Below are 27,326 nucleotides of genomic sequence, written 5' to 3'. Positions count from 1 at the left end.
GTTCAAGATTACGCGCCGCACAAGATAGGTGTGGCGTTTAAAGGGTTGAACGTTCTATAACTGGACATTAAACGTGCTATACATTAAAATACCCTACCCATTGTTTTGTTGTTGACAGTGAATAAAAACCATAGGTGACAATTTCATCTTTAATTATATTTATTGGGTCAGGAGTGTCAGGTTATTTTGCCATAAAGCCATTAGAGGTAGGGAGGCTAAAAATAGGCGACTTGATGGATTTTACGTATATTGTTATGTATATTTTAACTGGGAATGACTTTAATGCAAATGTAGATGTCGTCGCGACATTCTTTGACAAACCGACCATTTATTACAAAAAATAAATTACATCGCTTGTAATAAGATTAAGCATCAAAAAAAATTGACAAAACAACATAAATAATGTCGTAGTTGAATTAAAACAAACTGGGAATTACAATCATCAAGAATAATTTAAATTTCATTAACGGTTAAATCATTGGATCATATTACATATGAAGTACATTTTGCTAATTTCGTCAATTGATTTAATTTTTTTATACCTAAATTAACAGCAAAAATCAAGTTAAAGGAATGAAAATTACCAATAATTTGTATCCGTCAATTTTTCTCTTTTTACTCTAGGTTTCCAATCTATCGCACACTTTGAACACGATTCCAATAAGTCCGGGCTCGCCCCGAGAAGCTACTCTAGCAACACTAGGTATACAGTGAACACATCGTAATTTAGAAAATACCTACTATAATTTTCTCATTATTTTTCATTTTAAAATCACGAAGTTCTTCTAAATTCACATCCACCATATTACACATTTTTTAATGGAAAATAACTTCAGTACAAGGCTACGGGTATCAATTTCATAGAAATTTATTTAGACGTAGGGTTCGTACTCTTCTGAGCTTGGACCTCGCTCTACAAAAAATTAGCAAGCCAGTACGAGCATACGCGCCTTCAGCCTTACACCTATATTTTCTTCTCAATTACATTCTAAACAGACAACCTACGCTATGTCTTTTCATACAGGATACGGGCATTAAGGTACTTTACGATTTTTTTATTCTTATCTTTCTAATATTTTACACCATAAATAGAGGGATGAGAGATTTCAAGACGGGAATGTAAACCGGAGCTCGATCGAAAATACAACACATCGAAAAGAAAATCTTACACGGCTAATTTAAGTCTAACGACAAATTTAAGCTCTCTCGTCGAAGGCTCAGAGTCCACACTCCGTCGGCGCACTACGCACGGGCGAAATTGAAGAAGATGAGTATGAGGTCGGCGCCCGGGCGGGCGGGGCGGTTGCGACGGGCACCTTCGGCCTTGGCGACGGCACTCCGATAGAGCGCACATTCCTGTTGAGATCGACAGCCGGGCTCGCAGGCGGGCTGGCGGCAGGCGGCGAGGCGGCGGTAGCGGCCGCGCGGACACTGCGCGAACACGGCGGGGCGCTAGGCCCGCGACTCCAGCTGCTGCGCGGCGGGGCGGAGCAGCAGCGCGTCGCCGCAGCGGGCCGCCCCGGGGGCCCCCACCGAGCCCGCGGACCCGCTCTCGGCCGCGGGGCTCGCGACGGAGGGCACGGACGCCCGCTCGGAGGGCGGCGGTGACGGAGCGTCGACATCATTCTGCAACGATCCAACGCGCTCAGCACCACGGCCGCTCGCTACAACACAGGCGGAGCGGGGGGGACCGGACGGGCGGGAGGGGAGGGGACGGGACGCACCGTTACTCACTCGCTCACAACGCTGCTTTACGCCTCGAGACCACTGTCTGACGTTCTACCTTCACTTGGCGTATTATTATAATAATATTATACGTTTTCAAAATAATACGTTCGAGACAGTAATCTGAAGACCGTAAAGCTCCGCGTCGTTTCTAAATATTTGTGCTGATGACAATACTCATGGGCGTGGCCTAATTCTATGAAAACAAAAATTGGAGAACAAAACAATATATTTGGACTAGAAAGGACAACTGACACTACATTAAATACGACTAATCTTAATTATCTGATTAGTAGCTTTAGCTGAATCTACGAAGTTGTTAATGATGGCTTACAAATGGATCCCGATTTCTGTTATGATTTAAAACTTTCTAGGTGGTGACAAATACTTAAGTACATACTACTAAATACGCATGAGGCCTACAAGACATTAAATGCATGTTCAAAACTTTAAGAGCCACCCCACACTAGCGTCTCCCGAGCGTCGGCGTCTAGTCAACTCTATGGCTGCTGCTCGACGCAACGTTGGCGCAACTGCACGGCGACGTCATTTTTAATAGCGCTGACTAGACGCTGACGCTCATGACGCTAGTGTGGGTTGCCCTAACTGGTATTGCTTACGTCGTAACACGTGCTGAACTACTAAGTAAAAGGAAATGTGTTGCATATCGAAGTATTAGAGATTGTGCAGATAGCTTTGGCAAAATATAAAAGTGAAATATCGAGGATTTGAACATAAATTGAATGCCTATTCATAGAGCGTTGGACGATCAGCACATACCGCGAGCGAATGGTGCCAGGTTAGTTGTCCCTTTCCTACACGCCATGCTAAACAAGGCACACAGCAATTCGCCGCGACTTTCTTTTAGATAGTAGTCAACGTAACAGTCAGTTTAGTTAAGAAAGGGACGAGTTACTTGAAAAAAAAAAGGATTAAAAGAACGCCGCAGCCATCCACGGCCAAGAATCGGACACACGACAGTGATAGGTTGAAAATAAAGCAGATATGTTTTTTATATGAAAGCGCTTCTTTAAGGCATCTAAAAACAAAGATGGATGTTTTTTTTTTTTTTTTATATTTTAGCATGCAAACAAACCATATTTATATTGATAGCTATTGTACGGCTCAATTTACGCAATTTTTACCATGACTATAATAGTGTATCAGATTCTTGGATGAGGCATTAAACACACCCTTCAACTTCAACACACACGTTAGGTTACATGAAATGAAAAGATAGCGGTATGGACAGTGCCATATTTTGCAAGGAAATAAATTCATTTGGTATTTTGACGTTAAAGTTGTGTTCAATTTCTTTAAGTTTAGGTACAAAATATAAAACATATCCAAACTCATGCAAAAAGGTAATGAATGTGCTTAAAAATGAGTCAATAGCAAAAGCATAGAATATAGCGTAAATAAATGCTACGTACATTATAATGATAATAAAATAATAAATGTATTAAACAATAGTTATCTAAGTATGTTGACCTATAATTATTTCCAATGTTTGTAATGAGAGAACAACAGTAAAGTACATACATTATAGATATGGATTATTGTACAATCTGTATTCCTATTTACTAGCGACTAGAAAAAATGACATAAATATATTAAAATAATCAATTTGTTTTACCTGGTAAAAGTGACACGTTGAGACTTATCTTAAAATCTATTTCCGAAATAGTAGCTTACTAAAACCAACATACAGTTTTACATAATAATCTACACATACTAGATAATATTTTCACCTACCTAAATACTGTAACATGGGTAAAGTTTTATAAAAGGATAAGGCACCAATTATTGTACAATTATCTATGTATAAAATTCTGTATAACATTCATTCGGTCCATGCGTAATCAAGTACGGTATCATATGGCATTTCTTGTTAAGTAAGTACTTTTAAGAGCTATTTCTTTATCTATTTTCGTGTAACAACTACCAATATAAACTTGAAACTTTGCTGAAGTACTGTGACACAGGTTTCTAAGTTTAAGCAAATAAATTTGTAACCGAACAACGTATAGCTGTTCTGGTATACATGAATTAAGCTTTTGTAAGATTCAAAACACTGGTTTATTTAATCGCAACTCGCGAGTATACGCTTGGTCTAAGTAGTTTCAGGAGTTGATGCAGGAATCCGGACGTCATAGAGTACGTGAACCATATTAAACCACAAGGATTATAAATTAAAGACTGACGATCCATACAAACTGCTTATTAGTTTTAACAGTTTTGTTTGGGGCCAGCAAGCAATAGTATTATGACCGCACTTTTCGCGTCGATAACGGCAAGTTAAATAATACGTCACTTCACGACATGTCGTGTCATTATCAACGCAATAAGTGTACGTACACCTGCTGCTCAAATCTGTTTTAACTATTCGGACCGGGTGATTTTGAACCTAGTAGTCCTATGCATTTGTGAAGCCAATTTGATTCACGTACTGCAATATGTCGATTTATTGGAACGTTCCAATGAACTAAAACATTTACAAAATTTACCTAAATGAACAAGGTTGTGATAAAAAATACTATTTAGCTCTAAACCGAACACATACTCGTTACAACGTTCTAGCATAGTAGATAAACAGAGAAAAACAATGTCGCTACTTTGAAAAAATCTCGTATCTCATACTGCTCATAAAAGTTGCAGTGCAGTAACTCTGTGTGCAATTCATACATAGTTACTGCTTTTTTTTGACGACAGTACATGATACCTTTTTTTTTCAATTAGTAACGTCAGTCAACTTCATAAACGAGCGGTATCGAACCCACACACATTTTCACAAAGTTTAATACCACGTTTTATTGGATTTACATTTAGCAAATAAGAACAAGAACCGGAATTGTAATTCCGTAATCATTAAGATACCTAGGTACTAATTTTAGAAGCTTCAACTTATTTTTAATATGTAACAGTAAAAATAATTCAAGTAAGTCTGCTTTAAATTTAACACATTAACAATAAATGTCAGTTGTGAACGTGTGTGCGAGTGCTCACGTCGCATTTTACTCAGTCTATACACTTTCCCCTCAACTATGCGTCTAGCTTACCAACATTTCCACTGCTATCGTCAACGTCTTACTATTCGTCTATAGCATCCCTATTGGGTACACCGACACGTTTACGTATAAAAAAAATCTATTTCGGATTCACTCTTGGCGTACCACTGTACACGTTTCTCTACGCACTTACTGTGGGCGATGTGCTTACAACCCAAGTAGGCGCGCCTAAGCGCACTTGTCACTTTGCCCTGATGACCAGTCAATAAACAATTTAAACAAACCAATCAATTAATGAATATTGATGTGAATTAGTGTGAAAATGTCTTCAAAATGCTTTCGCTATTTTTAATTGACGCAACACTGATTGAAAAATCTTGTAAGAAGGGTAATTTGAGAGTTTTGCATCTCAGAACAAAAAAAAAACAACAGACCAATGAACAATTTGTGGATCCGTATTTTTAAATTTTTTAATAGATGCTAGCTGTCAAAGAACCCTCCAAACAATATTGAAGTGAAACTGAATATGTATTGTGCAGTTTTACTTTCCTAATTTTTATGAAAAGAGATGCCAAGCCAATCGTTAGCTTTGTTCTCGCTAGGAGCCGCCTCTGCAGCTGGCATGGAAAGTCTTTCCGAGTTTTGACTATCCTAGAACCTATATTATTTCGCACGCGCAATCTTTCAAACTGTAAAAAATGTCTATCGAGCGGTTAAGTTGTTTCCCGCGGCATCGATATATTCCTTCCAAATGTACCGGTTTTTTAATTCATGCCGTTCACAGTCACCGAAGTCATCAAATTCTGACCTTGATTAAATACTTATAATATTTTTACGGAAACTTTGTAACTAGATAAAATTTAAAAACCCTTGTATCTTATTTTTGTCAATGGGTCTAAAGTAGTCAAAACCCAAAACATAGCTAATTATTTAAAATTAATGTGTAGGTCAACAACCACAAAACAAGAATACGCCAGTAAAACCAACTTCGATAGACATTCTTATCAAAAACACGTTAAGTATCTAAAACCTATTTCACACTTTCAGACGCCAAATGAAAAATCAATGAAAAACAATGCCGCTTTGCATCGTGACTCGTGATTCAGTTACAATTGACTTAGTATACCAAAGCATATGATCGATATAAGAAATATAGTAAAAACATGCTCGATTATCGTAAAAACTTTTCTCACCACACTAACTCCGGATTTTCCCTGTAATGCACAGCATTTTAGTTCTGAAATGTCTAAAACTTCTACTCTAACCTCATAAACACCTTTTACTCTTTGAGTTGGTCTATACAGCTAATCATCCGCTCGGATGGATTAAATCTACAGTAGATATCAACAGTATAAAGTTAACTACAGCCATCGTTCTGGGGATTATTTCATAAAAATATATAACTAGTATTACAAGCGGAAACATCTTTTTAAAAAGGATCTGAAAGAAGGTCTCTGCTGCGTATTAAAAGTTTTTATAAGAAGGACCTGAAGTTAATATTTCATAAAAATATTTTATGGTTCAACATTCGGCAACTTCTTGTTGTACACAAACTGTTATACTTCTACATTTGTCTATAATCGTAACGAAATAGTTGCTTTTTGGCATTATAAATGCCGACTCCGTGGTATACAACGGAGTTCCAAGCCATTTCTTTAATTATATTAATAATAACGGGTCACTCACGTATTTTATTAATATATTTAATATGTCTGTGTCTCACAGAAGTTTTGTCATTTCTTTAATTTCCTAAATTTTTTGCCTAATAAAATCAAAATAATCACTCTTGGCGAGTATCTCTCATTATAAATGTGATACATATATAAAATACACGCTTAAATATAAATATGTAATAATATCTTATCAAATGTAAATAATAAGAAGGTAACGTAATTAAGAAACCCAAACCAACATAAATAATGAAGATTGCAATCTTTACAGAGCACGACATTGACATAATGAGAATTTTATGACAAAATATTTGTTAGCCATGTAAAGATTGCAAAAGAAAATACTAAGTGACGCCACCTTAAGTACCATTCCAATCGGATCCAGACATAATGCCGTCAAATAGTAATCACAATCAGTATAGAGAATGGATTAATCTTGGAAACAACTAAATGTTAAGTATTTCAATATGTCTTGGTAAACCGTACACTTAGTTCATGTTAAACAGTAAACAGTTAATGGCAAAAGGAGGAGACACTATTGAGTAGGTAATAATCTTTTTCTAACAATCCCCGCTTTTTCGCCGCTCACTGTTAACTCATTCTCTATTCCGTAGTAATCAAACATAAATAAAGTCTGTCAAGCCATTTCCTTCAGTAGAAAAAAAGAGTCAAATTTAAAAAATGTAGGCGCGAAGGGTTATCGTCCCATTGCAAATTTGAATTTCGCGCCTTTTCTACTGACAAAGTCGTTTGGCAGACTATATATAAATACCAATTTCCCAAGTCATATTACCGCGGGGGAGTAGGGGGACTTTGCAATACAACTGGAAAGTGGTTCATGACAAATTGCAAAACATTATAAAACAAATAAACGCGTATTATTTCGTAAGGTGAAAGAGTCAGTGAGTAAGTGTTGCCAATTACCTATGTCTGATTAATTTTTGTCTGCGCAGTATTCCAGTAATATAACAGAGCCCTAAAGACAAATTCAGAGTGCCATAGAATTCCAATTCTAGCAAAATCGTACTGGAAAACATTAACTGTTCATTAAATATTTCACGTTTAAGAGACGTCCAGCATTATAGCTTCGGCAATATGTAAATATGTTTAACTGAAGTCTACGGCACTCGCTAAGAATGGTGTACAAGGGTCACCACACCACAAACGACCAGAGATATAGCAGCAGTCTGTGTGCGTGGCGCTTTATCGTGCGCGCGGCCTGCGCCAGCATAGTTACCTTCAGCGGCACGGGCGGCACCTCCAGGTGGTAGCCGATGTCGCACAGGTTGCGCAGGAGTAGCAGCCCTGCAACGGTAAGTGTGCCATCTCTAGTCATCGTTGAGGATTCACTCGACTGTCACACAGGAGCCTCTCAATGGCGAAATAATATCTAAGTCCGCCAAGGCCGTGTCACAAGTCGTTATAGTTAGGAATATCCGCCTCACATTTGAATACTGGGTGAGCTCACAGATCAACTTTAATTCGACCGACTTAATTCTGCTATGTAGCTTACATGTTTCCAAATTTATGCCAAATCGTCTCTCAATCGCCAAAGGAACCTCATTCTCATGCATGCATGGCCCGCTAAGTTAGTTAAAAAAGTTTTAGATGCGATCGGTAAGGGATACGTAGTTTATTTTTAGGACTAGATTAACTCCACAGACAATCTCGAAACTTGTCCCCATATAACAGTTAAATCTTACCCGCTTCCCTGTTGGTGCCGTACCGCGTCTCCCACGCGTCAAAGAGCCGGTTGTAGTAGCGCGGCCCGCTGAGGTAGTTGAGGTAGTGGTGGGTGCTCTTCGTGGGGAATATCCGCTCCATGTCCTGGGACTGCGTGAGCTCGTCCTCTGCCTGGATGAGGTGTCGCACGTCGTCGGGCGTCAGCGTCGACAGGATATCGCGTAAGTACTGAAATATCAGTTGATTAACCATTATTTGCAAACCTTATTGCAGCAAAAAAAGACCACCAATGTGTTCAGATTAGATTTTAAGGGTAAATTTGACCATCGTTATTTAGGGAAGACGTCCGTTGAAGTAAAATGAAAAGACTCTTACCAAATCCCTCTCTTCCATATTAGTGTAAATAATATGCTTGTCTCTCTCTTCTTTCGACAAATACACCGTGTATAATCTGCTGTCGTAAGGTAATCCACCCTAAACAAAGAAAAAACATTTTATTTTGTAAATGCCATCACATAAAAAATCTCACCAAGTGTGTCACTGTCTCACTGTGATCATCAAGATAAAATAATAATATAGAAAAAAGTGCCCTAAAATTTCCATACACTTTCCGTTCCGACCATTCCGTTGCCGTCATACAGTCTATAAAAATGGTACCGGAATGGATATAGGATCGAAAGAGCTCGTGATTCTGAGTAGCAATAACATAATCATTTTCGAATTAAAATAAAATGGAGTGTATAATGTTAAATAAAATGGTTAGGAATAGTGACCAGCTTGTGCGGGCGGTCCTTGGCGAGCATGTCGAGGTTGACCCTGAGCGGCACCTGGAACTGCGCGATGTTGAGCACGGCGCGCACCAGCGGGCCCTTCACGTGCGTGTCCAGCGGCGACGCGCTGTGCAGGCTCGGCGAGATGTTCACCTGGGACCACCAACAGGTATAACCATTACCTTGCCGCATCCATCTGATATACAACTTATTAAACGATTCTATGCGAACGATGATCGTGGTGTTTACCGCGCACCTCGATCTTGTACGAGCATTATTCAGAATTAGGCGGTCTACAGCTACACATCGGATGCGGATCCGCACGTTTCGGTGTGCGAGCGCAAGCGTGCTATTTACGAGCATACTTCCGCAGCGCAGTGGATTAGTGTCATTGTGATAACCGCGTTACCCGCGGTTGTGACAAACAACACATGACATGGAATGGAAGGACGATGCGTATGACAAAGCATGAAAGAGCAGATGTATGAGAAGTGTAAAAAAATTGTCCAAAAACTGGTGCTATAAAGGCTACAATAGATAGATACAGTATTGTAAAGATAAGACATTGGCAACAAAATGCGAAATTTTATTTTCTACTACACGGGACTATCCTCTTTTGTAAGTGAGGTTTATAGAGAACTACATTATATTAAAGACCGTTTTTGGCTGGAATGCGTAGACCCCTGATAACTGAAAATTACAGAGTTGCCTCAAACAAGCGCAGTAATCAAATTGTGCCGTCTGTCACTGAACATACCTCCAACAACCACGGCTTCAGATCCTCGTCCAGCAGTACATCGATCCCGAAGAGCTCATAGCAGTTGTACCGCGAAGTGATGTTGGCTTTCGTCAGCGAACTGATGCTAGCTTCGCCAGAGATCACAGTCTTGATAACGAGGTCCTTCATTGAGCTCCATAGTGCGTCAGTGTCCACGTTTTTCTCAGTTTTCAAGTATTGGAACAAACTTTGAAGCGTCCTGAAATGTTATTTCTTGAATCAATCGCCTTCATCTTTTTCGTGATAAGGTATAATATGTTGAAAGAAAAATAATTACTGTTAAACGCTTTGATATAACATAATTCACACATGACACTCCTCTCTATTCATAATTAGCATTATCAGCCAACACACCTTTTCACATTTTTTCCCGTAATGGCAGTGGATACTTCTGACTATTAGTCGTATTTTTCGTAAAAGTATCAACGGTATATATAAAATGAATAGAAATTATGAAAGGAATACTTTTACTCCATTTCACACAATCATCATCATGTCCCTAACTTTGTTTTTTTTTAATCAACCCTATTGTTCTTTCTTACAACTATATTCTCACCATTTGTGACCCTCGCAGGCCGCGAAATCTTCGTTGGGCGTGTAGTTCTTGGACAGCCTGTTGATGGAGTAGTTGGTTAAGTGCATGTACCTATCGTTGAGTGACGTCAGCTCATCATTGTATTTCACTGGAAAATACAAAGTGCTTTTATTTAAATGACATACTAGCGACCCGCCCCGGCCGGGCTCACATGGGTTACACAAAACCTTAACAAATTATACACATAAACTTTCCTCAAGAATCACTCTACTGATAGGTGACAACCGCATGAAAATCCATTCAGTAGTTTTTGTTTATCGCGAACATACAAACAGACGCGGCGGGGGACTTCGTTTTATAAGGTAAGATTAAGTTTCAAATCTCTTGTTTGAACAGTAATTCTTATGCTTTATGTTTTTCTTCGCCAGAACCACATGTTTCTCAAAGATGCTGGAAAGTGCTCTGCATTTTTTTCATAAATCGAACACCCGAATCGAATCGAAGTGCCTAATTTACATCTGTTGATGTTACTTAATGAGGTATATTTTGGACACGTAGCGCTGCACAATATTTACCTGATGCAAATCTGGCGAGTCCGTCCTTGAACAAGTATATCCTGAGCGTGAACACGGACGTGACGAGCACGTAGAGCCGAATGTCGAACTTGTTGCTGTTGATGAGGTACGGTTTGGAAACGTAGCGCTGCACATTGTTTACCTGATGCAAATCTGGCGTGTCTGTCCTTGAACAAGTATATCCTGAGCGGGAACACGGACGTGACGAGCACGTAGAGCCGAACTTGTTGCCGTTGATGAGGTACGGTTTGGAAACGTAGCGCTGCACATTGTTTACCTGATGCAAATCTGGCGAGACCGTCCTTGAACAAGTATATCCTGAGCGTGAACACGGACGTGACGAGCACGTAGAGCCGAATGTCGAGCTTGTTGCCGTTGATGAGGTACGGTTTGGAAACGTAGCGCTGCACATTGTTTACCTGATGCAAATCTGGCGAGTCCGTCCTTGAACAAGTATATCCTGAGCGGGTGCACGGACGTGACGAGCACGTAGAGCCGCATGTCGAACTTGTTGCCGTTGATGAGGTACGGTTTGGACACGTAGCGCTGCACGACCACGGGCCGTTTCTTGGGGATCTGCGTCCAGCGGGAAACCACTTTGATGCCGGTGCCGCGAGCAGATGCCGGCTGTGGAAGAACGAAAGGAATAATTTTTGAGTATACATAATATGGTTTATCGAAATTTACGAGATGTTTACGTTCCAGTAAAAAAATGGCAAAATTAATTATTTCATTTAAGGTAGGGCAAGTGAAAATCTTACCGGTTTGATGATCCACCTCTCATTATTAGCTGCATAATTTTCCCAATCATATTTCAGTAACTTCAAGTCGTGCGGCAAAACATACGATTTGGGCATGATACCAAACTCCTTGTCGCCGAACTTGGCAACCAGCTTTTGCAGGTTTCTCCACAAGCGGTCTTTGCGGCCGATTTGGAAGGTGCCCGGGAAGTGGTTCATTTTCTGGCCGTCTTTTATCGCCCTAAACATTAAAGACTTCATGTGTTTGCCCCATATGCCGATCCATTCTACCGTTTCTGTAAAAAAAAAAAGCAAAATAAGCACATTACACTAAACGTTAAAATGATAAGACCACGACCAGAAGTTATTTGCATCAATTTGTCGCACGATCCGAAAGCGAGGACGATAATTTTTATTTTATTTTATGTGATAGCAAACGAGCAGACGACTCACTCGAACTCGAGAGATTTCACTTTTTCTTTCTTTCACTAACGCTAATAACTTTGCTATGGTAAATCCGCAAGGTTATACTTGCGGTCAGTACATTATGCTGCTCATTATCAACCTCTTTCGCAATAACAGAAATTGTATACCTATGTCGTATGATTAAATAGTATTTACCTTCTTGAGGACATTCGGACGTGTCACACTCGCTCTTAACAAGCCGAAAGCCCGAATTGGTAAGCGTTTTCTTGACAACTATAGGTGTAATGCTGGTGAGCTTCCACTTGAGGTGCTTCTGTATGGGCGCGGGGATCTTCTGCGCCGTCGCCTCGTCGTAACTCACGAACTTGAGGTAAGGCGGCACGCGGGGGAAGAGGGACTGACGCAGGCAATTTGATGCTGTGTCGGGTATGCAGAGAGGTGATTCTGGAATTTAGAAATGTTGTTAAATTGCTAAAAGAGCATAGCATTATTGCTGGCCTGTATAAAAATAACAATATCGGTAAACTACATGGTTCAGGAAGGGTTAGGTACCCTTAGGTTAGGAATCCTTATTTCTACCTCAAAAATCACACTGAAATATTTTTCAAGTAACAAGATGCAATTTAGGTATTATGAATACATAAATTTACTGTATCTTACTTAGTCATGCTCGGAAATTGAATATAAATAGAACTTCGTCTAGAAATAAAACAAAATTTCGAATATACTGCGAATGTTTATTACTTCTCAATAAATAATTGCCGTACATGCGAAGTTTCGGTAGGTATGTTATATTAGGTCAGTCCCGACCTAATTTATAACTTTGTTGACAACTGCTTGGCTCCCACCACCTCCTACTTCGCCGAACGACTCTACGTGATTTGACAAATTTATGGGATCTTTTACTACTATTACCTACATTACCAGAAATTACATTTTAAATGAACGAATGACGAAGTTAAGATGAAACACGAAAAGTGTGTGACATTTGTCACTTATTAAAATACAATACTACATAATACATACTACTACTCTATTACCTATCATGATAAGTACACAATAGTTAAATCTCCAATATTGAAGCATAAAACAATTCATTCATTTCCTTTTCTTACCCATTAGATTTTTTCATACATTAAGATATAAATAAAAAATACATAATTTTATACACATTAAAACGATAATAACAGTGAACTAGGACTTGCTAAAATACATTAAAAACTGAAAAAATGTGACGCGAACCTTTACGAGTTGGCACATATTTGAAGGGATTTGTCGTATGCAAAGCGGTGAAGAACATGTCCTCTTTGAAGGGAGGTTTTTTTTCTGGAAGTGAAAATTGATCAATCTATTATTTTATTCGTTTCTTATTATATAGAAAAATAAATGAAAACTTTACTGTATTAAAGTATCATATAACTTATGACTTCCTACTTATAGAATCCGCAATTCCGCAATCAATATTAAGGAAGAAGTATCATAGTACTATCCCACCAACCTACCTGCCTACGATTAGAGGCCAGAGACCACAATGAACGGACTGATCAATATCATTCAGCACTGGACTATGAAACTATTTATAATAAAAATCTAGCGAACAATAACGGTCACAGATTGGTGCAACCGACCCTAAGCAAAGAATAAATAATAGTACTAGGTACAGAAGGTTCACTCTCTAACAAAACGCGTCTATTACGAGTAGTACGACAGATGACCGCAAGGTGGCGCGAGCAGGCGTCCGTTCCGTAGCGTAGCGGTGAGCGGCAAATACTATGGCTAGACACCAAAATTGGTTTGGACCGTATGTACTTGTAGCGACGCGGCGATATCGCGGAGTGAGCCACGCCTAGGGACCGGCCCGCTATCCCTTATCGGGGTTTTATAAGGGTATTGCATAAGGCTTAACTCACCATACCCTTTGCCAGACGAAACCCTTTGTTTTGGTTTTAGAAACCCTTATATAAAGCTACCACATTTGAGTAATCGGTAGCCCAAATACCCTTACAAAACCCTTATCATCCGCTCACCAACACCTTGCATATTGCTTATAAGGGTTAGCCTTATAAAGGGCTTCCCTTTTAGCATATAAGCGTGCTAATTTAAGTCGTCAACCTTGTTCATACAGCACACATTACTTCGAATCCGAGCGATCGTCGGCGGCGACGGCGGCGTTCTTTGACTAGGCACGTATTTTCTTTCCTTTTCATACACTACCGTAGATATATACTAATCCTGTCTCTTTCACGCAAAGGGAAACCTTTATAAAAAGCGCTTAAAGATAAGGGTAACCCTTATTAAGAGCTAGCCTTATTTTTGGTTACCTTTTCGGTAAGGGTTAGTCAAAGGAAAGGGTATGAATGGGCTTGCAGTTCAAAAGGGAAAGTCTTTCAATGTGTTAGCCGTGTTTAAGTGTCGCCCGTTGAAAGGTTTTTATCGCGGAAAGGGTTGTCCGGTCCCTGGCCACGCCTGCCCCAAGTCGATGTCAGCAACACCATTGTCTAACCTCTAACCTAACCTGACAAATCCTATGGAAAAAACGCAGTCAGTAATCTTTACCTTTCACTTCTAGAACTTTCTTCGGCGCGCTAATCCCGTTGGTTTTCGGGGCAAGCTTCGCGGAGGGCGGGCTCTCGACGGAGTCGGGCTTGGGTGGTTTATCTTTCAGCACGTCTATGATGTCCGTCTCCATCTGCCAGGCTCCGTCCGTGTGGCCGTCGGGGGAGGGGGAGCGGCTGAGGGCGCTGTGAAAATTGGGATCAATTAACATAACACTACACTGTTATCTAAGATATAATAAATAAAAAAAACAAATATTACAAGACAATTTTACACAGATCGACCTGACCTCCTCCCACGGTAAGCTCAATAAGCATTGTATTGTGGGCACTAGACGATGATAAGAGAGCTTTCGCAGAGGCTAAGCTAAGGCTTCTTTGATGATAAAATATGATAACGAATAAAGTAAAACGGCCGAGTGGTTAAACGTGAACTTGTAATTGGGCTTTGAATGATTCACGGTTAGTTTCACTAGACTTATATTGACCGCTCATAAATAATACAAAAGGTAATCATGGTCTATATCCCGGTCAATATAAGTCTTGTAATTGAGCTATATAAATTCGCGCCTGATATTTTTATTTTGTTTATAACAGGTGTTCCTAGCTGGTTTGTTAATAACGTAACTTCGGCCGTGTTTATAGTGAGAAAAATTTGTTCTTCCTCTTAATAATTAAGATTGATTACTACTTTTCTAAACCAAGGGAGCTAAACTAAATTTCGTTTCGACTTTTGATACAGCGGGCACCACGAGAGGGCCTCGCCTTATATTACCTACGTTGCAGATTGTATGTAAGAAACCTTGGGAACTTTTTTCAACTTGAACCTTTTGCTGGTCGGTATTGAAAACCTTCTAAGGTAACTGATAGGGAAGATCCCGCTACTGAATGTAAGACGGGGCACTGATTTTATTTAGGAAGCAGGTACTAGGAGCACATGCTAATCTCGGAGCACATACATTATAGGGGTAATAAATGAATAACACTCACTCTTCCGCCTCATCTTCCCCATGATTGCACACGTTACGAGAGACCTTGGGAACTTTAATCTTCTTCGACTTGACCTTTTTCTTGCCGGTCTTAACAACCTTCTTTGGCACCGGCATTGAGGTCACTGAGCTCACCGGCAGGGCCGGGCTGATGGCCGGGCAAGTGGGGGTTGGCGATTGCTGTAGGTTCTGAAATGAAATCGTCGTATAAATTAACCTTAGGTACCTACCTACCTATAATACGAATGCTGGTTAAACAGATTTTAGTAAAACAAAAATATTAAATTAGATTGAATAAGTAAGAGCAACCAGAATTCGGAATTTAAATAAATCTGGTTTAACTATAGGAAATATAAATGCTGGTAGGAGTGGTAGGGTAGGTCAAAAAGTGATTCATATAATGTTTAAATACTTTCAACTTGCTATATTATAATATTTTTTCTCGGCGACTTCAATTTCAATTCACTTGACACACATCAATCTGTAACTAATTGTCTATTCGTTTATTTCGAGTAGCATAATGACTCATACATATTAATTTGACACTTATACACTATAAATCAATAGTTACGACTATCAATACGTTAAGACTATGCTTAATTTCGATTTCAAATTAATTAATTGTAAAAACTTTAAAATTTAAAACTGAAATTTTAGTAGTTTTAATACCTACATGCTTTTTAAATTGGAATGTTGAGTACTAATAATTGAGGTATAGTATATTTTACCTATAGGATGCTTAATCTTTTGCAATTAATTTTCAAATTCAATTGTTTTTTTAAAGGAGTGTGTACAGGTTTTTAAAGGGTCGGCAACGCGCATGTAACACCTCTGCTGTTGCAGGCGTCCATAGGCTACGGTGACTGCTTACCATCAGACAGGCCGTATGCTTGTTTGCCAACGACGTGGTATAAAAAAACTTTAATTTAAAATACTTATAACCACACATACGGTACAGTTTAATCACAGTTCTCTGTCTCATTACAAAAGTTTAAACTCATCTCTCAATAAACTCATCTTTCAAAGATCACGCACACGTAATAAAAAGAACTACACTTCACTTCTGGGTTCAAGCAGCTATAAAAAGCAGCCGATAGGCTATGTTGGTCAATTAACGACGTTAATCGCGTTTTGCTGTAGTCAATAACCTTAAACAACACGCTATTGTACCACTTAATGATAGAAGAAAAACATGTATCTACGAGTATCTATACTATCTATCTATGCACGAAATGATAAGATCGGACGATGTGAAATGTAAAGAACTTTCTTAATTCAACAGTGACTACGATATTACGGTTTTCTATGCTAATAAAAAAAAACTCAAATATTAACAGTTTCGAATTATTCACGGTTAGTTTCACTACTTATATTGACAAAACAAAACAAAAGGTAATCACGGTCCATATCCCGGTCAATATAAGTCTAGTGATTTCAAATATTGTTAAGGAATCCTACCTTAAACAGAAACGAGACTTAACAGACTGACCTTGATTTTATCGCGTATTTTTTTGTAGTAAAATCAACCAATCGCGTAAAATAGACACACGTGTTCCGACTCACAAACAGCTGAGAACCACGAGGTTTTGGCAATAATATAATTTTTAAAAAAACTCACTTTTTCAATTATCAACGAAATGACCGCCATGTCGCTCAGGTGTTAAGGGCTATAATTGCGGAACGAGAACTATTTAGCGGCGCTAACGGTGTTGAAAGAGTTTGTTATTCGAATTCCGAATGTGTTTTATAAGCCGCTCCAGGACTCTGCTCCTCGGCACCTGAGGTAAGTGTGGACTTAGGCCTGAATGAAAGCATCGGCGTTCAGAAATAAACCAGGTGTTGTGACTCAAGAGCACCACGCTGGAAGATTTCGCTAACAAATTTGGCAGGCATTGCCGGTAAATTTAAAAGAAAAACTCATTGTATTACACCTTGCACACATTGGATGCCGCTTTAAATATAACAACACAAACATGTCAAGGTTGATGAACAGGTCAACATTCCGAACGGGAGTAACATTAAAAACCCACTTTTGATCACTTCTTTGATATTTATAGTTTAAAGGACCGTTAACATGGGTAAGATAACGAGGAATTTTTTTTAAATCGAAAGGGGCGTCACTTTGGATGGTTTATGGGCCGGCGACTGAGGCAGTTATCATCACGCTGGTAACAGTGATAATGCATCGTATTGACATTTTGCTTTTTTGGCACAGCGCCCAAAGGAATTGATGCCACAATAATCTAAGGGGGACCGAATTAACTAAGACAATAGGAAGGGGTTAAGCAACACTACACCAACTAATTTGGGACTATGATTCACGGCTAGTTTATAATAGGAAGTAGTTTCACGTAAACAGCATGGGTTGGAATGGGTATGTGTTCGGAAGAATCGAACAAATGTTAACTTGGCAAGTGTTGCTAGGAATGAGGTCAAAAGGCCGTTGACCAAGATTATGGGTTATGTATTTATAAAGCCATATTTTCAAAGCAGGTCACACGCTTTGCGGGTTTGTATACTATGTAGGAATTTAGCCGTTCAACTGAAAATTCTACGTGTCATTGCTCATGCATCATGCATTATCTTTAGCTATTTATTTACGTCATAATGAGAAGCGTTAATGCGTAAGTATATAATTTAGGAAAACAGCTAACGAGTATTACAGTTGTATATTTAATAATTTACGAGTAATTTAAACAATATAATATTTAGTATTTTGCAATGGTACGAATCACTTCATATTATTTTTAAGTATAATTCCACCGCATTTAATATGCTATTAAGTATGACACAATAATGTATGTAGTAGTAGTAGTAGTAAATCACTTTATTGTACAAAACAAAAATTGTTAACATGAAATTCATATAAATTTAGGTACAAAGGCGAGCTTTGGGGTATGTATAAGTTACATTAAACAGTAGAAAAAGTAAAATGTATAGTACAGATTAGAATGAATACCATTCAACGATAAATGAAATGTAGATTGCAGATAACTCTACACATTCACAGCCCCGGCGGAAATGAAGCAAAAGTCATGCTCCGTACATTAAAAAATATACGCAATGCGCTATTGCGCTACTATGCAATATTCTACTTTCGATTTTATCCTTACTTATCTTCCAGCAAGTTGTTGACTCGACTAATATTGTTCCGCAAATTTTAAATAACGTGTATTTACCTATCACTGTTTATCAACAAAGAACAACACACAATGCACTTACTTTCCGACAGTTTGAAACTGAAAGTTTTTTAAACATCTGTTTGATCGAGCACATCGTTGATACCGACGACCACTTGAATCTAAAGTTCAGTTGGTTTCAGGCACCTGAACTATTAATCTAATAATAAACTGAGACTATCCACTTTACGTCGGTGCAGTTTGGTCACCGGCGATTAGGGCATGGTCACCTCTTGCACAAGTCAATCGGACACATCACGAGCTATAAAAACATTAGAACGTCGTCACCGAAAATATACGCAAATTCCTAAACTTCCGCGATTTAAACAATCAATTTACTTCGTGTGATTTAGCACCAATAAATCTCTGTAATAAAGAGTCGCTTCGACAAACGTTGCATAGAACTGTCGGACAGATTATGAACGATGATACGTGTTTTATATGATAATATGAAACAGTTAATGCGTGCTAAGCTAGCTGATAACGTTAAATTAACTAGACTATACCGTGTTTGTATAAGGACGTTTTAATTATGCCATAGGGCGCGGTTAATGTCACGGACAGATCACACCCTGGTGTAGAGGCAATCTGATATACAGGGTGACACTTCATTTTTGCAATTTAATTACGGTGCTAATTGCCATTATATCTGTCTCTTTCTAGTTTATTGGCACGTACTTTTTTTGTGTATGATAATGATCGTCAGAGCTATTATTTATTCGGAGGGTCCACACCAACCGACTTGGCTCGATTGCCGTCGATTGTGAGTCATGATATTAGTGAGATAGGACCCGTGTAATCGACGAGTGGTGACCGGTTGCCAGATCGGTTACTCTATTAATACTCTATTAATTTGTGGTTTAAAATCTATAAAAATTGAGTGTATCATGAAGACATTTTCTGAAGACAAGAATCACCCCAAGACGACGTTAGTAGGTAGGTGATACCGACTTTTGATATGGAGCCTTTCTTTGAAATAGCAAAAAGAAATGTACTTTTCCATACAAAATATTTAACGTCCAATCGAAAATTGACGCAAAAGACTAAAGCCCAATGGAACCAAAGAAGTCATATTTGCGCCGACTTTGCGTCGGATTATATGTCGAGCCAGGTTACAGATTTTTGGTTATTAACTTTATACGGCACTCTAAAGTGCCGGTTCAAGTAGCGTATTTACAGGCCCCCATCATGGGTAAACACTGAAGCCTCATGTAAGCTCTGTGTACACAAATTAGTTATCTTTATAAGATAGACTCACTAAAATAACACGATAACAGCAGTGTAATCACAAAACGTTTGGCACTTGTGTGTAAGTTTGTCCCTCCTGAAATTCGTGATAACTGTGGATGGATTAGACCTATTATTAGGCTTAGTAAATTGCCACTTAAGGTAGAAATCCACATGGGTTTCCTCGTTATATCGCAAATCTTTTGACATGGCTACAATCTCAAGCCAAATTGCCACATTTCTAGGTTAAAATTCTAATATGTAACTACAGCATTTGACCACTCATGTTGGACAGCGTCGGCGTCTAGTCAACTGTATAGCTGCTGCTCGACGCAACGTTGGCGCAACTGCGCAGTGACGCCATTTTCCATAGCGCTGACCGCTGACTAGCCGCCGACGCTCAAAAGACGCTAGTGTGGGTGGCCCTAACAGGTACTGACCTTACCAAATTCGCCAGTGATAACCATTTCAATTTCACCTCTAAATACGGCAACACCTCATTAGCCATTCACTGGTGGCCGACAGTTTACTGGTTTTCGAATCGACTAGTGAGTAGTGGGCCGCCAGTTTACTGCTTTTCAATCCGACCATTCACGGGATGACCGCCACTTGATGGGTTAAAAAAGGGGAACGAAAACTCCGCAAATTTTGGTTATGTTTGATTATTTTTGCGCTACGACGCACGGTTTAGGAGATACGGCCCTATAAAGATGAAAAAAATAATTAAAAAATATAATTCAGCTGTTTAGGCTGGTTCATGAACACCGACAGACGCCATGTTTACATTAAAATTTAAAAAAAAACTTCCCGGTCTAGGCCTTCAATTTTGTATGAAATTCCTTTACAGTTCTCTCGAGTTGCTTTGCTCCGGCCGAAACGTGATACTTTGAAGCCTGTTATAACGCACGTAATGATGACATTTCATTGCATGTCTGAGAAAAAAGTATTGAAGAGATAAAGATGAGATTTAGTACTAGTGAAAGAAAATACTTTCGTATTGATCAATATTTTATGTACTATCGGAATAATCGAGACGGTCTACGTGCTTGGTGGCATACTAAACTCCTCAAATGCCTTGCATTTTTTAGAGTACTAACAGTAATTTTTTAAATAATATTTAAAGATGCTTTGTTAAGAATTTTATACTACTACCATTACAGAATAAATAACAAGTTACTAACGCAACAGATCCGGCGCTAGTTAATAAACATTGAAGTTATACATTCTATTTACAACTATGCTTCGTATTTTGCGAAATAAAGGAAATAAACATATTGTTGACATACAATTAACCTACGGCTACACGCACACACTAAATCGGACGTATTTATGCGAACGGGAACCAACCCACACCAAATACTCATTTAAAAATCGAACCTTAATATTAAAACAATGTAGTACCGTAAGGTCGGGGTACTTTAGCCCTTATAAGGTTACTTTGCCCACCCATGAAAACCTATTTATTGAATTAATAAATTATTAAAAACGACACTAAACTCTATGCGAAAGAAATTATGCGAAAAGCAGTATGCGAAAGGTAATTCCGCCAAACGACATTTCTGCCAAGTAACATTATGCAATACAAAAATATGTCAAAATATTTTCTGCAACACAATAGGGAACCCAGGACAGCATAATTTATTTATTTTATAATTCAAATTAACTAATTTGAATACACTCACACACAGCATTACAGTATTACTACCAAGGCACTGCGAACTACAAAACAAATAAAAATACAAATAAAAATAAAAATACATCATAATCAATATAATACAACCGACGCGAGTTGTCCTCGCTATCTACCATTCGGTTTATCTATAGAAAGATGCTGGTTGACAATGGCAGTAGTTCTACGCACATGCATGGTCTCCTCTTTGGGCGGTGAGTCTTTACAGGCGCATCTCCTGGGGAAGGTGGGTCTCTTAGGACTAAGAGCTAGGCTGAGCGACCCGAGTAGCTATCGTTGTCTACCTTTCGTGAGAAGGTTAGTTTGAGTGATATTTTGAGTCTTTTGAGTGAGCGGGTTGTCGCCTTCTTGAATGCCTATTACTTATTTATTATTTTCTTTCTTTTACCTTAGTCCTCATTATGTTTTGCTAAGTTAATTTGTATTTTAGTTACTCCCAAATTATCCTTATTTAGGTATTATTTATATTCGCTTTGTTCACATATGTGGCTGCGATAGTACGTAACCTTAGTTTAGTACCTATTTAGTATCATGTCACTACCTGTGTTCCTATAATTGCCTTCCTGTATCTTCTATAATTTTTATGTTAATGTCACAGCTGTTGGATCTCCAAATAAAACAAATACTTACCACATCATCATGGTGGTTGTTGATGGCAGTGGTCCTAAGTACGTGCATGGTCTCCTCCTTGGGCGGTGCGTCTTTACAGGCGCATCTTCTTGGAAAGGTGGGGCTTTTGTTACGAGGGGTCGCGCTGAGCGACGCCAGGGCCGTGCCGTACGAGTAGCCACAGCCCGAGTTGTCCTTAAGACGTTTGTTGTTGCTTGAGAGGTAGGATATGCGGCTGGAACAAACATGATGAATTAACAAATAGACAAAGTTATTAACCTTGTCGATGCCGTGTCAAACACAAAAGCTGTCACTCGGACGCCACGTCACCGAAGTGTCAAAACTGAAATTGAACTTTATGCACATGCACGTAGGTCTATGTTGCTCTGTGACGGATTAATCGGTCTTTGGCGTCGGACCTGCGGTGCCGATATATCCGTCATTGGCGTCCAAAAGGCGCATAAAGACCTTTTGGACGCATAAAGGTTGTCAGATAAATAAGTAGCTAAGAATATTCATTGCTGATTTGAAAATTGTATGGAAGTTAACCTGATGTATACATGCACATGTTTGCAGTGCATGTGTTTACATGCACTGCAAACTTCATTCTGACATAATTTCATAATGGGTTTTTTTAATAAAAATATTAATAAAGGGCTCTTTCCTTATATCACCTGACAATGCGAAGCCAACATATGAAAAAAAAAGTTTTCATAATTATAATATAACACTATTTAAATTTATAAAACTCCAAGACACTATTAATATGAGACTAATACTTGTCATGAATAGTTTTTTTCTGTAATGAGAATGAGTCTTTGAAAACCTTACACACAATTTCTATTTCAATATTACAAGAATGTGAAAGTAATAATCTTCAATAGGTTGTTATAGTAGATTTTTATATCTAATTTTGTCTAATATTTGATAGAATAAAAAATACTAAAACTAGATATATATTAACGATTTACCATATAGGTACAAGATTAATTCTTAAATTAAATAACATGGATGCAGTGACCCTACCTTTGTGTTGTTATATTTTTTTAGGTAAGTTTTCATATTGGTACTTAAATGATAGTCTTTATCATATTTTAACTCTTCATTACACTCATAAATCAAGACTATCATAAAATTCATAAATGTTTATATATAGTCAGTCTCCTACATCAAAACTTCGAGTCTACTAATTAATAAAAGACGCACCGGCTTAATGCACCGTGAATTACATTTGATCTTTTGAAATGGGTGCACTTGACAGTTGAAATTTCAAATATTGTAAATCTATAGCGCTCCTACTTCTTGTCTTTCAGTACTGGACGGAGTGGGAAGCACCACTGTAGATGGCACTATATAATACTTGTTTGCAAATGTAATTGGTGTTGCCTGGCTCAGTTTTAGGCTATTCTGAAATGTTATAACATTGAGAAACCATGACTTAATGTAGCTTTTGATTTGATAAACTATTAACCCAAAATATTAAAAGAAATTCCGTCATAGTTCCTCTGTTTGTTAGTTTTTATGTAATTGCTAGTTTCAATGTCAATGAGGCCAACTTGATTATGTCATTTATGGCATAGTACGTGCTCACTAAGTAGGTTTATTCTGTTAACTATAATTAATAGTCTTAAATATTGTGTCTTTCCTTTGACAACTTTAAATATATGAAACACTAAGACTCACATATGTATATGTATGTATAATTAATAAATAAATCAGGGGACATCTTACACAGATCAACCTAGCCCCAAACTAAGCAAAGCTTGTACTATGGCTGCTAGGCGACAATATACATACTTATATAGATAAATACATACCTATATACAAAGAAAACAGCCATGACTCAGGAACAATTATTTGTGTTTATCACACAAATAAATTCCCTTACCGGGATTCGAACCCAGGACCATCGGCTTCAGATGCTGGGTCACTACCCACTAGGCCAGACCGGTTGTCATATGATTTAAAAAAAAATTACTTTAAAAAAATTACATTACGCAAGCAATGTTTCAAACTAATTTATATTAAATGATAATATATGAAATAAAACTATGAAAACGGATTATATCGCGTATATTGAATTTATAATACATCCCACAACATACACAACATACATAATTTATTATAGTTTTATTTCATGAGTAACTATCGCGGTAACCGAAGACAATATTATGATAATATATGCTCATTTAAAATTAAATAAAAAGTAAAAAAAATTAAATTAACAGATTGCATAACGAAAAAATGTTCCTCGTATACCAAAAGCAAGGAAGTTGAACCTTAATTTATATTAATAACAGTGAAATAATATCCACTCTCTTTTACTCTCTCGCAATATAAGTTTTGACCAATTTAATTGCGGAAATTGAATTTATAAAATACATCCCACAACATACATAATTTATTATAGTTTTATTTCATGAGTAACTATCGCGGTAAGCAAAGACAATATTATGATAATATATGCTCATTTAAAATTAAATAAAAAGTAAAAAAAAATTAATTAACAGATTGCATAACGAAAAAATGTTCCTCATATACCAAAAGCAAGGAAGTTGAACCTTAATTTATATTAATAACAGTGAAATAATATCCACTCTCTTTTACTCTCTCTCAATATAAGTTTTGACCAATTTAATTGCGGAAATTGTGGATTTAAAATATTTTAAATTACCCTTCACAGTATTTACAGAGATAAAACCATCTACTAATTGATCTTTAGCCCGGTAGATCCAGGGCTTGTTAAGTTGACCTTTAGTATGTATATGTTCGAAATGTCAAGTTTTTATAATAGCACACTGAGATGGAATGTTATATGCATATTTTTACACACATAGGACATTCTAAATTTATCAAAATGTTCCGTGCACATAAAAAATAGTCCCTTGGTTTGTTTTTTTGCAACTAGTTGGGACAGTTTAAAAAAACCGAACAAGTGCGAGTCAGACTCGCCCACCGAGGGTTCTCTACAAATTTAAATTTTAGTATTTGTTGTTATAGCGGCAAACAGAAATACATCATCTGTAAAAATTTCAACTGTCTAGCTATCATGGTTCATGAGATACAGCCTGGCGACAGACGGACAGAGTGGAGTCTTAGTAATAGGGGTCCCATTCACATCACATAAATATTATAACAGCATTCTTACCTATCATAGCCAGATATAGGAGAGCCAAGATTATTAAAGTTGGTATAAATATTGTCCGATTCACTGGCAGCTCTCTGTCGTCTGCGACCTTCTACACTACTCCTGGGCTCCTGGTGTGATCGCCCCTTCGGTTTCTTGAGTATACCTATTAAAACAAATTTAGAAATATTCTTAAATAGACACAATAAACAACAATATACATATTTAAAACAAATAAAACTTCCCTGATAATATGGGAATTACTTTCTTGGTTTTATATGAGCAGTCTGATATTTTGACAAATAAAAAGATAATTGATTTGGTAAAACTAATGACAAATATTATGGTCTTTTAACAACAAAGAAGATTAAAGTATGATAAACATACTTCAGGATTTTTGGTGCGGGAATGTTTCACACTAGCCAAAACATATGCAAAAACCGATACTATTTTAATATTTCGAAGCACATTTGGAGCTTAATACCTAAATATTTTAAATTAAAAGTTTGTTAATTATTTAACAATAAACAAAGTTATAAATACACGACATCATTCCTGCACCAAAAACCCTGATGTATGATAATGAACAAAACAGTAACAGATGTTAAATAAAGATTGAAAGTTTAGTGTAATACTCTAAAATTAAGAAAACAACTGTACCTGGTGGCGATGACTTTGGTAAAGGGTTATTGAGTATTGATTTTAAAGGTTGTTTTACAGTGTATTCAACCATGTCATGGTCTAATTTTTCTATGAGTTCTTCTACTTTTGGCAGCCTAGTTTCTTCTAATTTAGAATTTGATAATGTTGTCACCATTAAAGGTCGGATGGGGCTTGTTCGATTGAACATTGCTCTACTTGGCTGGTAACTGAAACAAAAAATCATTTAAACATTTCATAATAATATTATCAGGATTTATATTGATAAACATTTTCTAAAAACACTGTCTAGAAAACATTATATATGTGTACTGTCATATTGAAAATAAGCTGTACATGAGAACAAACACAAATGAAGAAACATAGTAAAGAAATTAGAAATGTTTATTAAAAGAAACATGCTTATTGTGATTGAATCATAACACGTTAGGTTATGTTGTGTGCGTCACTTACCCATGGTGTCTATTTTGTTCGTGAGCCATGAGGTAGTCGCCGTTGTGCGCTCTTGGTAATGTGCACTCGTGGTTGTACCTATCGGGCGAGTTATTCAACGTGAAGAAACTCTTGTTGGGCTGCGCCCGGTGCCGCGGAATCCCGTCTGCCGATCTCAGGGGCTCCCGCGACGCATCCTCGTACGGCGACCGATCCACGCCCTCGCTGCGACAGCGACGGCGCAGAACGCGACCCGCCGAGCGCCCCGACCCTCCTGACCACAACACAGACCCCAACGGATCGCACGAATCGAATCCCGCCTCGTAATGTGGACTCACGCGTCTTCCATCCATAGCCGACGCGCCTACTCCTGACGCATCATCCAACGTCCACATCGAACGACCCCTACAATAATTTTCACAAAGGCACTGCTAATTTAAAGATACCAGATTGCAAGACATAAACTTAGTTTTGGTGTTCAGGGCCTCAACTTGAGGCCACCGAGTCCACCGACGACAGATGACAGACCGCCATTCAACGTTACCGAAACGTGCCAGCTATCCCGCCAAAATTGAAAGAAAATCGCGTTCTATTTACGAAATAATGAATATCCACTATCTTGATAAACCAATTCGCTAATTACGCACTTCTTAACACGTTATGGCATCTTGCTAACGACAATTAAAGAGCGATAGTAATGGCGATTGAGAGATTCACACATAGCACCCATTCATTAAAAACTATCTATTCACGTGTAAGTAAATTAGATTACGTTTAATATTTTATTCAAGGCCAACGTGAGGAATATCGATTTTGCACAAGTGATAAATAGTCTTTAGATTTATTGATCTGGGTCTTCATTGCAAACTGTATTTACTAATTTTTAAAAAGAAATAAAGAAATTGTATATCAAACTTCTTCAATCTCCATTTTAGCCGAATAGCATGA

The 27,326-nt window shown here is 38.0% G+C and overlaps 1 protein-coding gene across 4 annotated transcripts; it reads right to left on the bottom strand.

Moving 5' to 3' along the window:
- Positions 1 to 308: 308 nt before the first annotated feature.
- LOC134741001 (tubulin monoglutamylase TTLL4-like) lies at positions 309 to 27,326 on the bottom strand. Of its 4 annotated transcripts, none has more exons than XM_063673723.1 (17): positions 26,400 to 27,326; positions 25,947 to 26,155; positions 25,308 to 25,452; positions 22,181 to 22,394; positions 15,456 to 15,643; positions 14,467 to 14,651; positions 12,106 to 12,354; positions 11,506 to 11,780; positions 11,164 to 11,371; positions 10,191 to 10,317; positions 9,614 to 9,833; positions 8,860 to 9,009; positions 8,462 to 8,560; positions 8,107 to 8,314; positions 7,641 to 7,708; positions 5,927 to 5,947; positions 309 to 1,664 (listed from the first exon to the last, which is right to left on the bottom strand). In XM_063673723.1, exons 1-17 carry the CDS (start codon positions 26,771 to 26,773, stop codon positions 1,218 to 1,220), a joined length of 3,387 nt encoding a protein of 1,128 aa, XP_063529793.1. In that variant the 5' UTR covers positions 26,774 to 27,326; the 3' UTR covers positions 309 to 1,217. The 4 variants fall into 4 exon arrangements, with proteins under 4 accessions (XP_063529793.1, XP_063529802.1, XP_063529810.1 ...); XM_063673740.1 differs by having other exon boundaries at positions 1,312 to 1,626; positions 26,400 to 27,315; XM_063673732.1 differs by lacking the exon at positions 5,927 to 5,947 and having other exon boundaries at positions 26,400 to 27,323.

The sequence above is a fragment of the Cydia strobilella genome, chromosome 1 (genome assembly GCF_947568885.1).
Source record: "Cydia strobilella chromosome 1, ilCydStro3.1, whole genome shotgun sequence".
Taxonomy (NCBI): domain Eukaryota; kingdom Metazoa; phylum Arthropoda; class Insecta; order Lepidoptera; family Tortricidae; genus Cydia; species Cydia strobilella.
Note: the sequence above shows the minus strand (reverse complement) of the source record. Positions and strands in the feature narration are given on the sequence as shown.

Coding starts and splice junctions, on each gene's coding strand:
- LOC134741001 (XM_063673723.1), bottom strand. CDS start 26,773: ATGTGGACGTTGGATGATGCGTCAGGAGTAGGCGCGTCGGCTATGGAT. Junction 8,561..8,859: donor AGGACCGCCCGCACAAGCTG/GTCACTATTCCT, acceptor TTCTTTGTTTAG/GGTGGATTACCTTACGACAG. Junction 1,665..5,926: donor GAAAATCCGGAGTTAGTGTG/GTGAGAAAAGTT, acceptor CCTGTGTTGTAG/CGAGCGGCCGTGGTGCTGAG.